Source organism: Halichoerus grypus, chromosome 6 (genome assembly GCF_964656455.1).
Source record: "Halichoerus grypus chromosome 6, mHalGry1.hap1.1, whole genome shotgun sequence".
NCBI lineage: Eukaryota > Metazoa > Chordata > Mammalia > Carnivora > Phocidae > Halichoerus > Halichoerus grypus.
The window spans coordinates 168,508,570-168,524,141 of NC_135717.1; the positions used below are offsets into that span (position 1 = coordinate 168,508,570).

The 15,572-nt window shown below is 59.2% G+C and overlaps 1 protein-coding gene across 1 annotated transcript; it reads left to right on the plus strand.

Moving 5' to 3' along the window:
- The first annotated feature begins 7,576 nt into the window (after positions 1–7,576).
- CDC42EP1 (CDC42 effector protein 1) lies at positions 7,577–15,369 on the plus strand. Its single transcript, XM_036102151.2, has 3 exons — positions 7,577–7,727; positions 11,985–12,737; positions 14,082–15,369. Exons 2-3 carry the CDS (start codon positions 12,275–12,277, stop codon positions 14,741–14,743), a joined length of 1,125 nt encoding a protein of 374 aa, XP_035958044.1. The 5' UTR covers positions 7,577–7,727; positions 11,985–12,274; the 3' UTR covers positions 14,744–15,369.
- The last annotated feature ends 203 nt before the right edge of the window (positions 15,370–15,572 follow it).

Sequence of the window (15,572 nt, forward strand, 5' to 3'; positions counted from 1 at the left end):
GGCCTGACCCTCCCCGTGGGAGCTCTGGCCAGCAGGCCTTGGCAGAAGAGACGCTGGCTGAGTCAACAAGAGACTGGCAAGGGCTCAGGCTGCCCACCGAGGTGAAGTCAGAGACCTAGAGGGGGCTACCCATACCCCGCCCCTCACTCTCCAGGGCCACCCACCCTCCTCCTGGGCTGGAGGAGTTAACCCCTGCAGCCCTGACAGGGGGATGGCCTGGTGAGAATCAGTTGGTCCATCCCCCTGCAGAGAGGTGCTGTGAGACTTCAGGTAGGTCGCTCCACCTCTCTGGGTCTGTTTTCTCCCCCGTGAGACCCTCTACTTACCCTTGAGGCTGTTGTTGGAGTCTTTGCGAATTAATAAAGGTTATTCTGCACATAAAACTGCAAGCTAAAACAGCAAGGCACTGTGTCTCCCCTCTGCAAGCTGGAGGGGGCGTTCCTGAGTCCAAAGGCTAGAGCTGCGCCCTGTTGCCCATGCCATGTAGGTGTGAAAACTGAGTCCATGGAACAACGCAGAAAAGTACAAGAAGCCTGAACATCTGTAATCATCGTGACCCATACCCCCAGCCTGTGTGGGCAAAGCTCCTTTCCCAGCCATCTTCCTGGATCGCAGGCATTATTATTCCCATTTTACAGATGAGAAAACTGAGGCACCGGGAGGCAAAGGAACTGGCCCAAGATCCACGGCTGGGATTAATGGGAGCCAGATCTTCTGACTCCTGGGCAGACATTTGGAAAGGGGGAACACCTGGGGGCCTCTGTGCGCAACACCAGGAGGCGGAAGGAGGAACAGTGAGCAGGGGTTATGGGGAGTCGATTTCGGCTCCATTTCGGGGAGAAATCCTTGACTGGCAGAGCTGTCCTTGTGGGGTGAGCTCCCAGTCACCAAAAAGGTAGAGGCAACACCCAGCAGTCAGGGATGCTTCTGAGCAAGTCCGGCCCCAAGAGGATGCGTGTGTAGCACATGAGGTTCCTTTCCAGACACTGAGACTGAAGGAACAGGGTCCCCTGGCCGCCTCAGAGCCTTTGCCCCCAAGGCAGCAGGCACTGGGGATGCCACAGGCCTGGGCTTGAATCCCGTGGGACCACTTCCAAGCTGTGAGAGGTGGAGGAAGTAACTTTACCTCCTTGGCCTCAGTTTCCTCGTCTGTATAATGGTGATGTGAGGATTCGAGCAAGCCCAAGTAGCTCAAGCGCGAGCCTGACACTTAGGAGGTGCTTCATTAATGCTCCCCTGGCTTCTGATAATCTTCCTCTTGCCATCAGTCTAGGAGAGGGAGGAAGAAACCAGGAGCTGAAAAGCAGTGGTGGGGAGGAGGATCATTAGGTGAACACAAGCCTCGGAGCCAGGAGCGCCGGGTTCGAGCCCCAGCTTCACCAGAAACAGGTAGGTGCCAGGGGAAGTTGCTTCCCCTCCTCTGTAAGAGACCACGTATGTGAAAGCCCTTCATCGACCCAAGAGGGCCAGCTTTTGTCAGAAGAAAACAGATGGGCCCATGCATCCAGGAATGGGTGAGAAAGGAGCCCCCAGGCCCATCTAGATGGGGTCATGTGAAGCCCCAAGGGCTGGGGGCTGGGCAAGGCGGGGGGGAGGTGATGCTGGAGATGGTCAGGCCAAGGCAGCACTGGCCTCCAGCCCACGGGCCTATCTCTCAGGCCAGGCTGGACGGCAGAGAATAGGCCATTGTTTCTGTGCCTCAAATACTTTTCCTGTCCCCCTTACCCCTCCTCTCTCCACAACGCCCCCCCCCCCACGTTGAGAACAAAGATCTCCTGGAGGACCCCTCCTCACTGCCCTTCCATCCAGGCTCCTGGACGCCTGGCCCAGCTCTGGAGAACCTGGCTCCATCACCCCTGGGACAACAGGGTCACCTGGCCCGGACCCTTCAGCTGTCCCTCCCCACCTCCTGCAGCTACGTGCACCTCAGACCCCCACTCCCGCCTCCATCCATCCATCTGACTGTCCTCGTCAGGGGTGGGGTTGGAGGAACTGACCCTACATCCTTCCTAGCCCCCGTCCAACTTCTTGTCCTGTTCTCCAAGAGAAAGGGAGCCTGGAGGGAGGCGGGGGGAGGGGGGCCTCCCCCTTCCCCACCCCCATTTCCCTGCAGAGCAGTGAATAAGGAACCAGAGCTGAGTTGGCCTGGAAGGGTCCAGCTGAGAAAACTCTTCCACATGGCCAGCCCTTTTCCCAGAGCCTGGAATTCCAGAGGCGTTTCCGGCCCTGACAGCTGCCTGCCTCCAGTCAGGGAGCCATGCTCTCCCTCTGGGCCTCGAGGCCACGCCCTCCCAAATACCCTTGGGATTAACTCCCATCCTGACCCCATGGCTCCGAACAACCCACTCACACCCAGGCATCACCCCCAGAAACAGCTGGGCAGGACAGCCAGGGACTAATCTGCCATCACCTGGCCCTCAGGCCACCCGCCAGCCCCCGGCAGGGCCCCAATGTCCCTCATCACTCAGTGGTCACTCCAGCCGGTTCCCCGGGGGCACACACTCGTGCCAGACACACACACTTACTGTACTCAGCCTGGCTCACATGCCTTCTGCTTTGCACAGCTTCACACGTCTGTAGCCCCATCCCACCTCCTCCAAGAAGCCTTCCTGGGAGCCCTGCCAAGTCTGTGCTCTGTCTGAGCCTTAACTGTCTAGCTTGCTGTCTGGTCTGTTAATGAGGAAACCCCAACCAGGATCCCAAAGCACCCCACTCCCAAGGGCAGCCGGTGCTGGGGGCAGAGCAGCGGCCCAGGCTAGCTCAGGCCACAGAGGGCCTGGCGTTCAAGGCCTCTCTCCCATCCTCCATAGTAGACCCTTCCTAGCTCATCCTCTACCCTCCTGAGCCCTGTTCTCTCCCCAGCTCACCTATGGGCAATGATTCCCCAAGCTCAAATACCACCTCCTCCAGGAAGACTCCCTGGACCTCCTCAGTCAGTCCTCTGGCTCCCTGGCCTCTTCTACCACTGTTTTGACCCTTCATCCTCACCAATATCTTGGCCTGTGTCTTCCCTACAAGACCAGAAGTCTCTGGAGAGTAGGAATAGCACTCCTTACTCACTGCTGCCTCCTCACAAGGTACCCCCACCAGGAGCCTGACCCACAGCAGGAACTTACTTGAAATGTGTTCAATGAAATCGTCTTTGGGGGAAAGGAAAATGGTAACAATAGGAATAATAGTAGCTATCCTTCTTGACAGGTCAGACAGTGAATGTTATGGCTCATCACAGACAACACAAATGAGGCCCAGGCAAGAAAGTGGCTCGTCCAAGGTCACTCTGCTAGTGAGAGGCAAAGCCGAGATCTGGACTCGGGTTTGTCCGACTTGCAAATACACACTGGGCCGTACAGGTGAGAGAATGGGGGAGAGCCCCCTTGGCCCCATTGCCAGTCTGCCCTAGCTGACGACCTAATCTGCCTCACAAACTTCCTCAAGAACCCAGTGCTGTCCCCTTTCCCTGCAACACCTAGGTGCATCTGAGCCCCTGCCAGGAGTCTGGCCCATGCGGACTCTCCCTGGAGTGGTCCCAGGAGGAGGGCACCTGCCCTTATGGTGGGGGCAGTCCAGTTCAGGGGACAAGGACCCCCTTCCGATGCTGGCTGTGACCATGCATTCCCCAAATTGCCAGGGGTACCGACATCACCATCTCCTGGGAGACCTCACAGGCCAACAGACACCAATATGGACGCTCTGAAGGAAGACCTCCAGGAGGAAGTGACATTTCAAAGCAGCTCAGAGACCCATGTTGGTCAGCAGAGGCCAGGTGTGAGTCGAGGTAAGAGCTTCACAGGATGGACAGGAAAAAGAATGAGTGAATGCATGGAAGGACAGGTGAGTGGGTAGATGGGTGTGGGTGGGGGCGGTGGACCAAGGGATGCTGCATGGGCAGGATATATAGGTGTATAAATGGATGGGGGTGATGCATGGGTGAGTAGTTGGACAGATGGGTGGAGGGATGGATGAATGAATGGACAGGGGTGTTGGCAGGGGGTCAACTGAGGAGTGGGTAAGTGGTTAGGTGATTGGATGAGTGTGGGGAGTAGATAAGCAGGTAGATAAATGGAAGGGTGGAGGGCGAGGTAGATGGATGGATAGGAATGTGAGTAGTGTGTAGGAGGATAGAATGGTAATTGCATCCATAGGTGGAGGGACCACCGGCCACTCAGGAGAGAGAGTACTGGGAAGACCAATCAATGGACCAAAAGCCCAGCCAGACTTTGGGATGGAAAGGGTACATGCAGGGCTCCCTCGGGAGAGCCTGGGATGAGGGCTGATAGATGTGGCCAAGCCAACTCACTCAGCTCAAGGCTCCCACTCCAAACCGCACTGGAGCCAGGTGGGCAGCCACAGGCATTCTTGAGTCCCCAAGGGGGAGGTGCCCCTCTCTAGCTGCGCCCTGCTCTAGCTCCACAGAGGACTCCCTGCCCAGAAACTGCCTCCTGCCCATAAGCCCTAAGCTTCAGCCCACCCAGTCTGCAGGGGTGAGTTGAGGGGGCAGCTGAGCTCTGTGATTAGGCCCAAGGGCCCCTGTTCCTCCAGGACAGAGGAGGAACTAGGGGCTCCTGAATTCTAGGCAGCCAGTCCCCGCTAGCAGCTCCCAATCCCTGGCTGGGAAGCATTTGTTCTGCATTCTACACGGTGATTACAGCTCCCCAGGGTTAACCCCTGCACTCCTGGACGCAGACAGCCCCTCCACAGGGAAAGGAAAGGGACCACAAGAAATGGGTGGAGGAAAAAAGCACAGGAAATGGGGACTGCCCATCCCTGCATCCTTCATAAGGGTGCCAAGACCCCTCCATTCCACCCATTTTCCAGAGGGAAAAACTGAGTTGGATCCTTAAATCAGGAGTGGAGCAAGGAACAGGAACACAGCCTACATGGAGAGAGGCTTTGAATGAAGGGAGAAGGCCGCTCTTAGCCTCATTTTACCTATCTGTAAAATGGGGCAGAGAATTCCTGACTCACAGACTGCCTCGCCAGGAGCTGGTGGAGACAAAGTGCCTGGCACACGGTAGGAAGGTTCTCTGCCCCCAGCATAGAGCTGGAGAGCATGGGGGAAGTGTGTGGCAGGCCGTAACCACGCCCACTAAGACTGCTTTCTCGGCCATCTCTGGGGCTGGCAAGTAGCAAATATCCGCCCTGGAATTGTACCCATTTTATAGACAAGAAACTTGAGGATCAGAGAGGCCAAGTGCCTTGCCTCCAGTCACACAATGCCTGGGAAGCCCATGGGCCAAGTTTTGGGTTCAAGGCCTTTGACACGGCACTAAATTGCTTCCTTTGCCGGCTGTTCTGGTGATCCTCTGGCTAGAATGACAAGTAATTTATTGTCTAACTAGGTCACCTTTGAGAGTAAAAGGAAGTGCTATTAATAATTATGCTGAGGGGCGCCTGGCTGGCTCAGTTGGTGGGGCCTGCGACTCTTGATCTCAAGGTTCTAAGTTCAAGCCCCACGTTAGGTATAGAGATTGTTTAAAAATAAAATCTTAGGGGCGCCCGGGTGGCTCAGTTGGTCAAGTGTCCAACTCTTGATTTCGGCTCAGGTCATGGTCTCAGGGTCATGGGATCGTGCCCCGTGTCAGGCTCCAGGCTCGGCATGGAGTCTGCTTGAGATTCTCTCTCTCCCTCTGCCCCTCTCCCCACTCTCTCTCTTTGTCAAATAAATAAATAAATCTTTAAAAAAAATTTTAATAAAATCTTTAAAAAAATAAAATAAAATAATTATGCTGGGCCCATCCTGGGCAAACAGGGAAGTATAGCCATCCTACCGGAGCAGGAGGCTTTGGGCAAATCACTGCACGTCTCTGCAAAATGGACGTGATGACAGTACTGTCCCTATGGGGCTCTCATGAGGACTAAATGTGGCAGTGCCTCTAAGGCTGTAGGGCCTGGCATGCATTCGGTGCTCAATAAACGCTGGTTATCACTACTGCTATTAATGATAATAGCCACTAGTCCCTGCCTCCCTCACTGTCCTTCCAGTCCATTCTTGGCTCAGAGAAAGAGCTTGCAAATACACATCTGACTCACACTGCCTGCTGGCTCCCCATCCCTGCCCGGAGGAGGCTGGATGCCCAAGGGTAAGCCCCCAAAACCTGGCCCAGTCCTCTCCCAGCCCTTTACTGTGCCCCTGCCCCCATCCCTGCCTCTCAGGGGCAGTCTCCCTTCTTCCTCACCCCTGCTCTCCAGCACCCCCAGGACAAAGCACCTCCGAGCCCGACCCCGAGGAAAGGGCTCTGACCGACGGGAGTCTCAGTCCTACTGCTGTGCCACTTGAGCAGGTGCCGGAATTCTTTGTGCCTCAGTTTCCCCATCTGTCCCTCTGTCCAGCTGGGGAAAAAACGCCCTCCCTTGGTGGCCAGCGTGAGGATTCAGGGAGCCCATGCAAGAGGCCTTGTCTCCTCCACCGGGCTGTAAACATGGCCCTCCTCCCAGGCCGATGATCTCCTCCAGCCACACCTGCCTCGGCCCTGTAGATCCTTAGCTCCAGATCTTTGCTTGTGCGGTCTCCCGCCAGGTGTGTGTGTGTGCGTGTGTGTGTGCGTGCACTTCCATGGTGTTGCCCCTGCCTATGTGTCCTTTACAACTTAAGTCAGGTATCACCTTCTCTGGGAAAACTTGCTGGGCCCCTCCACTCCCCTGGAGGCTGTTAGGGGTCTCTCCCTGCTACCACAGCCCCCAGGACTTCCTGCCTGTCCCCAGGGAGCTCACAGGATCCGAGGAGGGCAAAAAAACATGAGGCAGGGATCAGAGTTCTATCTCCCCTCCCTGAGGATGACACAGGGTCCGGTGCAGGGTGGTTCCCTGCCCCTCCTGGGTGGGATTGGGGGGTGCTCAATAAAGCTTTCTAAACCCATCCATCTGACGTGTGGTCTGGTGTACCTGTTCAGCAAGCCTCCTAGGTGCTGACAGAGCAGAGAACACCTAATAACCTAACATCCGATGCCTACTACTATCCCATTTTACAGATGGGAAACTGAGGCCCAGAAAGGATAAGCAGTGGCTAGGGCAGGAGAGGAAACCAGGCAGCTGGGTTCTAGGGCCCCCACCACACCACACACCACTCTACAAGCTGCCTGCTGTGGTCTGCGCCCCAGTTGGGCTCAATCAAGTCTGTGTCCCAGCACCCCCTGAGGCCTGCGCTGGATTGAAAGGAATCGGGGATTGGGAGAAAGGCAGTGGGCATCCCAACTTGTAGAACTCAGGGTCTATGCGGGTCTTTCTTTCTGGCATTCAAGGCCCCGGAGACCCGAAGGGAGCGCCTGGGGAGCCCAGGAGCCAGAGTTCTCAGGTCTGGGGCCCCAAGGCCCCGCGGGGAGCCGCTGGGGGAGGGGTGGCCGCCGCCGACCCGCGTCGCCCCGCCCGGGCACCCGCACGTTCCCCGGGTCCCCTCCTCCCTGCCGGGAGTCGGGGGCGGCGGGCTAGAGCCACGGCCCGGCACCCTCGCCGCCCCCCTCCAGCTCTCGCCGCCCCTCGGGGCGGCCCGACCGGTGCCCCGGAGGGGGCCCGGCCCCGCCCGCGGGCGGGAGGAGCGAGGCGCGGGGAGGGAGCGCGCCCACACCCCGCCCCCGCCCCCGGAGCCAGCCCGCGGAGCCCGCGGCCAGGGCGGCGCAGACCGGCCCAGCCACTCGCCCGGGCTGCGCGCCGCGACGCGCTGCCGCCGCCCCTGCCGCCGCGTCCGCCCCCCGGCCCCCGGCCCCCGGCCCCCCGGGGCTCGCCGAGCGAAGGTAACAGCGCCACCCGGGTGGGCGTGGACGCCGACGGGGGGGGACTGGCACCCTCCTAGGCGCCCGGGGGCTGGGGCGGGGGGCGGGGGAGGCCAGCCTGCCGAAGGCGCCCCCGGTGCCGACAAGGAAGGCCCAGCCGCCGGCCGCGGGAGCGGCGCGGGGGTCCCTCCAAGTTTGGGGGTTGTTTTGTACTGTCCCCGGCCAGCGGAGGGGCGCAGAGAGTTGGGGCGGGTGAGCGGTGAAGGGGGCTGCGGGAGGAGGGGGCGAGCAGAGGGCCGTCTACGCTCCTTCCTGCCCTGGGAAAGGAAGGGAAGGAACGGGGAGGGGGCGATGTGCCGGAATGTCGGGCCCCTTGGCGAGGCCGGCGCGGAGAGCGGGAAGTGGGGGGCGGGAGGGACCGCTGGGGAGATGGACCAGGCACCCTGCCCCCTCCCCAACCACCGCATTCCAGGCCGAGCGGCGGATGAGGTCATCCCGTCCGGTTCCCCTCGGGCCACGGCAGCCGGCTGTCCCCTTCCCCCGCGGAGCGACCCTCCCCATTCTAACCCCCTGCCTCCTAGAGGGAATGTTTTATGGCCCAAGTCTTTCGCGACTTCCAATCCCGACTGGCCTCGAGATTGTTCTGCCCTTGCCCCAACCAGGCAAGACCCGCGAAGCCTGAAGCCCATTTTTGAGACCGGGAAACTGAGGCCTAGAAAGGCGGAGGGCCCAGTCCGAGGCCGCCCCAAACGCGTTGTGGGGACTGGAACCCAGGACTGGGGGGGGGGGGGACACTTGGTCCGTGGCCACCCCCCTCCTCAAATGGAGGGCTTCGGCCCTAACTTGGAGTGGTGGACCAAGAACCGTCTCTCCCCATCTTTCCTCTTACTCCCCTATGGCCCCTGGTGCTCCCTCCTAACCCCTCAGAGTCCAGCAACAGGGCCCCCTCTGAGGCTGCAGACAACTTCTGGCCTTTTCTGGCCTCGGTTTGCCCGTCTCTCCACCTGTGGGAGGGGGGGCGCTTCAAGGGAAACGAGGGGCCCCAGGGAGTTGATCTTTCATTCTAGGGCCAGAACTGTCCTGACCCAGGCAGGGCCGCGCTGTCCAGAGCTACGGGTGGTGTTACCCAGCTGGACAGCGGCGGGGAGGGGGCTGTGTGCACGTGCCTGGCCTCCAGGGTGACAGGTGGTGCGCTGGCAGGCACGCGGGTGACTCTCAGGTGAGCGCCAGGGTGCAGCAGCCCAGCCTCGGCCCTCCCCAGTGTCGGACAGCCCCCCCCCTCCCCCCCGGCTCCACCGCCCCGCGGTGCCTCCACAGCGGCCCCTGTCGGCCGCTCGGAAAGCATGGTCCCTGCCTGCCCCCTCAAGCCTTGTCCTTGCGGTCATTACCACCATTGAGTAACCTCTTCCCAAGTGCCCCAGCCTCACTATCCTCTGTAGGCTAAATACGAGGACCGCTAGGACCTGAGGCTGCTGGGTGACCACTCCTGCCCAGGTCAGGGGCACTGAATCCACACAGAGTCTCCCACCTCCCAGGCCTGCCCTTCCCGAGCTCAGCAGCTGGGCATCGCCTCCTCCAACAACTCTCCCTGGGCCCCTGGGGTCCTACCCCTCCCCTGACATTTACTTGTGATGGTGACAGAATCCCAGGGAGGCTCCGGCCACGCCACGTTTTTTTTGCTCTGTGACTTGGGGCAAGTCAATCCCCTTTCCGCGCCTCATTTTGTTCACCTGTAAAATGGGTGTCGTGAGCGTTAACAGGTAGTAATCCCGGGCTGGTGAGGGGAGGTGGGCCTTGCACCAGGACACCTGGAGCCCCTCTTCCTCCAGGGCCAGGTGGGGCACACCTGATCGCCAGCAATAATACCCTGCAGTCAACAGCTGGGGCCAAATAGCTGCCACTAAGGGGGCCCCCAGTGAGAGATGTTAGTGTTAGCATGTTGGATTTGAACCGGGGCTGCCCTGCTCCAGGACCTGCGGCTTTAATTACCTCACCTTCCACTCTTATAACTCCTCTGGGAAAGGACCAGCTTTCGATGCTGTTCTTGTTTTCCACGTGGGAAAATAGGTCCCCAGTAGCAATGCCCTGCCCTTCGCCCCACAACCTCTCTATTGGCAGGGTCTCTTTATTGCAGTGGGCAAGGTGGAAGGGTAAGGAGAGACCTTTCCGAGGTGCCCAGAGGCACCTGGTCTCACAAGTCAAAATGGCCATGGGGATTCGGTGGGGGCCAGAGTCCCTTTGCAGAGAGAAGAGTGGATACTTGGCGGTGGGGGCTGGGAGAGAGGTGGGTGTAGCCACAAGGCAGACACAGGGACCCCTCACATGACATCTCAGGGTGACCCCCCCTCCCCAGTTCCTTCCCCCGCTCACGGAGTCATCCCTCATCTCTGCAGAGCTAGGAAACCTGCCATGTACCTGCCAGGACCTTGGCCAAGTCCCTTCCCTCTGAACCTTGGCTCTCCCTGTAAAAATGGGCTAACCCCCAGCTTTGCGGGGCTGTTGGAGTCCGAAGACGTCATGTACTGGCTGGCCAATGGCAGAGTGCTCCGTAACTTCAGCAAACATTCCACGAGGACTCGGTGCCGGGGGTGCCAGGGAAAGGGATGATTCAGACACCGCCCCCCCCGGGGGAGGAGTTAGGGTTGGGGGAGGATCAGATGGTGGGAAGGGAAGAGAATGTAGTCAGAGAACAAAGCAAGCTTTGTTTTATTGCTTGCTTTGTTTTTATCTTGTTATTTAACCTATTTTGAATTTCAAATAACATTCAAAGGGCAGTATTGAGATTTTTCTGCTTGGAGGTGGCAGCGAAATTAAAAAAAAAAAAAAAAAGGTTGAGGCACAGATCTAGGTGTTCTTGTTAAGGATTATTATCAACTTTTATCAGCTGAGGTCCCAGGCCCGTAGAGGTAGGTGACTTGCTCAAGGTCACACAGTGAAGCTTTTCCCCACCCACCTACCTACCCTCACTTGGAAGGTGGCAAGGGGTGATCCTTCGGCAGGAAGGTCATCGTAGCGATCTCCTGCGATTGAACCCCTGTTGATTTGGCACTTGCCACGTGCAGAGTTCAAGCTGGGTGGAAGGAGGGAGGAAGACAGGAACATCTAGACAGCGGCCCCACCTTCACAGTGTGTTGCCGATCTGGGGAAACAAGACTGGGCTCCAGGAGCCAGTCAAAGGCTATGTGAGTCAGAGGCTCTGAATTCAAGTCTCGACGAGCTCTCTTGATGGGACCTTGAGCAAACTTGGACCCTCTCTGGGCCACAGGAGAACCAGAGGTCAGACCATAGGCTCATAGGCATTCTCCAGACTGCACTTTCTATGATAATAGAAAGGATGGGGTCAGACCAAGAGAAGCTTAGGGAAGGATGGGGCGGGGGAGGAGGTGGGGAGATCAGGAGGAGGTGGGCAAGGAATAGCTTTTGGCACCAACTGAGCTTTTTCCAAAACTTGTTCTCTGACGACAAGGCTCCTATCTCAATTTGAAAAACTATAGTAAAATTCTTTCCTGCGGGCCTTCTCAGAGCCTTGAATCTGCTCAGGCATGCAGTCGGCAGCTGGGAAAAGCCACTTTTGACCACAGGATCCTTCTTCCAGGAAGCACCTTGAGGCGGAGGGTTCTGAGGAACCTCTGTGCAGGCTGTTTACACAGCAGTTCCCAAAGCCTGTGGCAGGGCACCTCCTCCCTCCTGGCCTCTCTGAGTGGAGGACAGTTGAACCCACAGAGAAGGGAGGTGATTTGCTCAACCTGGCAGCAGAGGAGAATGTAGCTTGGGGCTCAAGGACTCTGGGTTTGCAGGGGAGGGTGGGGTGGGGGGCGCTCTCCCTCGCCATTTTGACTCAAGCAAGTCACTTCACTTCTTTGTGCCTCAACTTCTCTAAAATAGTGCCTCCCTCAGGGCTGTCATGTGGGTTACATGAATGACAGAGGTAATTTATCGGCACTTAGTAGGTGCTTCACAGACGGTCTGGGTATAAGGACCATCCGTGCTTCTTACTGCCCCCCATCGCCAGCGTACAGCTGGACGGATTATTCTGTGCCCCTCCCAGCAGTCCCTGCTCAGAGGCAACCATGATTCCGACTTTATCGCTCTTGTTTCCTTTGCCTGCTCTTAAATGTCGGGTGCCCAGAATTCTACAGCGTGTCCTCCTTGTGCACCTGCTCAGCATTTTGTCGGTGGCCCCCATCTCTGTCGGTGGGTGTAGTCACCTGTTCTCTCTAGCTGTGATTTGGACCCAGGATCCCCCGGGCCCACCATCATTTTCTTTCTTTCTTTCAGGTCTCTACCGCTGGGCAGAGAGGGGCTGTCCACACTCGAGGCACCACTCATACCTTCCCTGTTCTTGGACAGAACACCGACAGCTGCTTCCACGGGGCCGGGAGCCAGGCCCCAGGGAGAGACCAGCCATGGGCCTTCCACAGCCTCAGCATTTGGGGGCGACACCTTAGGAGCGCAGAGGGGGCAGCCTCCATCCACCCCCTTCCACGGGGAAGGAGGGAGCTGAGAAGTGGACCCTGCGCCCAGGCCCCAGGGGGGCATGCACCAGCCGTTGTGAAGAGCCAGAGCTGATGCCGGGCCCCCAGGGGGCTGGAGGAGCCCCTGCCATGAGCCTGGGCAAGCTCTCGCCCGTGGGCTGGGTGTCCAGCTCGCAGAGCAAAAGGCGGCTGACGGCAGACATGATCAGCCCCCCGCTCGGGGACTTCCGCCACACCATGCACGTGGGCCGTGGTGGGGATGTCTTCGGCGACACGTCCTTCCTCAGCAACCATGGCGGCAGCTCTGGGAGCACTCACCGCTCACCCCGCAGCTTCCTGGCCAAGAAGCTACAGCAGGTGCGGAGGGTAGGGGCGCCGCCCCGGCGGCTGGCCTCCCCGCCCGCACCCTCCCCTGCTCCGCCCGCGGTCTCCCCGATCATCAAGAATGCCATCTCCCTGCCCCAGCTGAACCAGGCTGCCTACGACAGCCTCGTGGTGGGCAAATTCACCTTTGACCGCAGCCCTGCCAACTCCACGGACGGCCGCTCCAGTTACGGTGAGGGCCTGGGCTCGCTGCTTATTTTTTAGGTGCTGAGGTCCAGAGGGTTCGATGGGTCAGCCTAGCCTCCAAGTGAACACTTTTCCCCACATTAGTTTGGTCTCCCCATGGAGGTCAGGCCCAAACTCCAGACCGTGGGTGGGGTGGGGGTCAAGGGGTACAAACCAGCTCACTCCCCAAAACACACTGAGGTTGAGAGGTGAGGAGCTGGGGTTTGAGTCCCACCTACCTCTAATTTGCCTCCCCGTGTCTAGGCCCCTGGCTGAGCCAGCCCGTTCCCACCCCCCTACCCCCGTCCCCTTCAACCGAAGCAGCCCCTTTACATCAGAATGACAGAGTGGAGAGACTGGGAGTCTGGGCTCTGGATTAAAATCCTGCTTCTACCTGATTTCCAGCAAGCCGACTGCCCTCTGTCAGGTCAAGTCCCAGCCTGTATAATGGGGCATTAGGGTCACTGCTGAGACTCAGAGATGTGATACGTGTATCAGGCGTGGCCCAGAGTCACACGTAGTAGGTGCTCGGGACATAGGAGCTGTTGCTGTGTTGTTGTTATTTGAACAGAAGTTCCTGTGACTTGACCAGTTTGGAAAAAACACTCCCAGGGACGGGGGACGGAAACCAGAGGTCCCTCCTGCTGTGGTGGGGAGTGGCGGGTGCCTCAGTGGTTCCGCTGTGCCGCTCACCTGGGAACCGGGGCCCCTGCTGCCACCTGGTGGCCATTCCCTGCCCTGTGGCTTTGCCTCGCTGCCCGGGGCCTCCTCCCGTGCTCGGCTCCGGGAGGGCTGCTCAGAGCTCCCCTGGGGGCTGGTCCACAGTAAGCACACCTGGGCCTCGGGCATGGCAGTCCTGGAGCCAGAGGGTGGAAGAGGTCCTTTGCAGGGCATCTGCCTGTCCTCTGAGTCTGATTTCTGTGCAGTCAGACCCTGGCTGCTGGTTCCATCCCACGCGCTGTGGGTTTGCCTGCAACCCTTGGCCCCTGTCATGGAAGGGGACTAGCGACCATGACCATCAGTTGGGACTGAGAGTCAGGAGGTTTGAGCTCCAGGCTTGGCTCCACCTTCAGACTCTGTGACCCCGGGGCAAGCCTTTCCCCTTGTCCCAAATTGAGTCTTACTTTCTTCATCTGCAAAATGGGAATGAGGACTGTGTCCATTTTCCACTTCTAGGCTTGATAGGAAGATCCTGTGAGAGACTCCAGGGTTCACTATATTGGAAAGAGGGGAGAAACTGAGGCCAGATGCGAGAGTGACGTGCTAGAGGTCACAGAGCAAGCTGGCTCTCCTCTCCCCAATTCCTGGTTAGGGACCCCAGCTATGACCCTGCTCCCCATTTTTCTTCCAGGCGTGGACTCTGGGTTCTGCACTATCTCCCGCCTGCCTCGCCAGGAAAAGCCTCGTGACCGAGACCATGGTAGTACCTTCCCCTCTGAGTCCGGGCTTCGCCGCTCTGACTCCCTTCTGTCCTTCCGCCTGGACCTCGACCTTGGGCCATCACTCCTCAGTGAGCTGCTGGGGGTCATGAGCCTTTCAGAAGCCTCTGCCGCTGAGACCCCAGCCCCTGCCACAAGCCCCCCAGCCCCTGCCTCAAGACCCCCGGCCCTTGCCACAAGCCCCCCAGCCCGTGCTGCAAGCCCCCCGGCCCCTGCCTCAAGCCCCCAACCCCGTGGACACTACCCCAATGGGGTAACCGCTGGGTTGGGCCCAGTGGCTGAGGTGAGGGCCAGCCCAGTGGAAGAGTATCCCCGTGCACCTGCTGACATGGCCCCTGGCAGGCACCGGGGAGCAGGCTGGGGGGACGACCAGGGCAGCCGCCACTACACTGGGATAGATGCCTGGAGCCAGGAGCTGGGGGGGGTGCTGCCCCAGGCTCGGGCTTCTTGGGAGAGCCTGGATGAAGAGTGGGGTGCACCCCAGGCAGGCAGCAGGGCCCCTGTGCCCAGCACAGTGCAAGCAAACACCTTCGAGTTTGCTGATGCTGAGGAGGACGATGAAGTCAAAGTGTGAGTGGCCGGCCACGGGCTCAGGACCCTGCCGGGGCTCAGGGCACCGCCCGGGAACAGCCCAGATGCAGAGCCAGCACCTGATGACTAGGTCCTGCCTATGATCGAGGGGAGAACGCAGTTGCCCCCCAGCCCCTCCACACCTCTGCAGGACAGACATGGGAGGGAGGCCAGAGGAGACCAGGCTTGTTCTCGGTCCTGCTGGGCTGCCTTGCCCAGCCCCCCTGCCACTCTGGACCCACGGCCATTCCTTAGGCCCACCCCCAACCCTGTGCCACCCCCCCTGGTTGGAGGGCCCAGGCTCACAGTGCAGCTTTTGTGCTGGAAAAACTGTCCTTGCTGGGGGGGGGGGGCGCGCGGGGTGCATACCACACAGGGCCTTTGTCTCCTCTCCCAAAGGGACCGCCTGCCCCAGCCCTCCTAGAGCTGCCCCCAGCAGGGTCCCTGCTGCATCCCTGAGAGCCCCAGCCCTTGCTAAGGCTGCTTCCCCAACATTCCAACCCTAACCCCTGACTTATCCCAGAAGTCTCAGAAAAAAGTCAGGTGTGACCTCACAGGGGAGGAATCCCACCTTCCTGTGCACCCCAGACCTGCTTCTGGGTCCTGATTAAAAAAGGCTTTTTGATAAAAGGTGTCCTGCAAGATGCTTGGGGACCTGGGAGAACAGGGTCAACTCCACCTGCTTAAACAGCCTCCCATCATGTTCGGAAAACCAAAGAATCGTGCCCCCCCCCCCAACCCACACCCCCAGGGCCCCCAGTGAGGGGAGGGGCCGAGGCAGGGGGTAATGAGTAACCAGGCTGGAATGAATGTTCCAGCGATAAAGAGGCCCA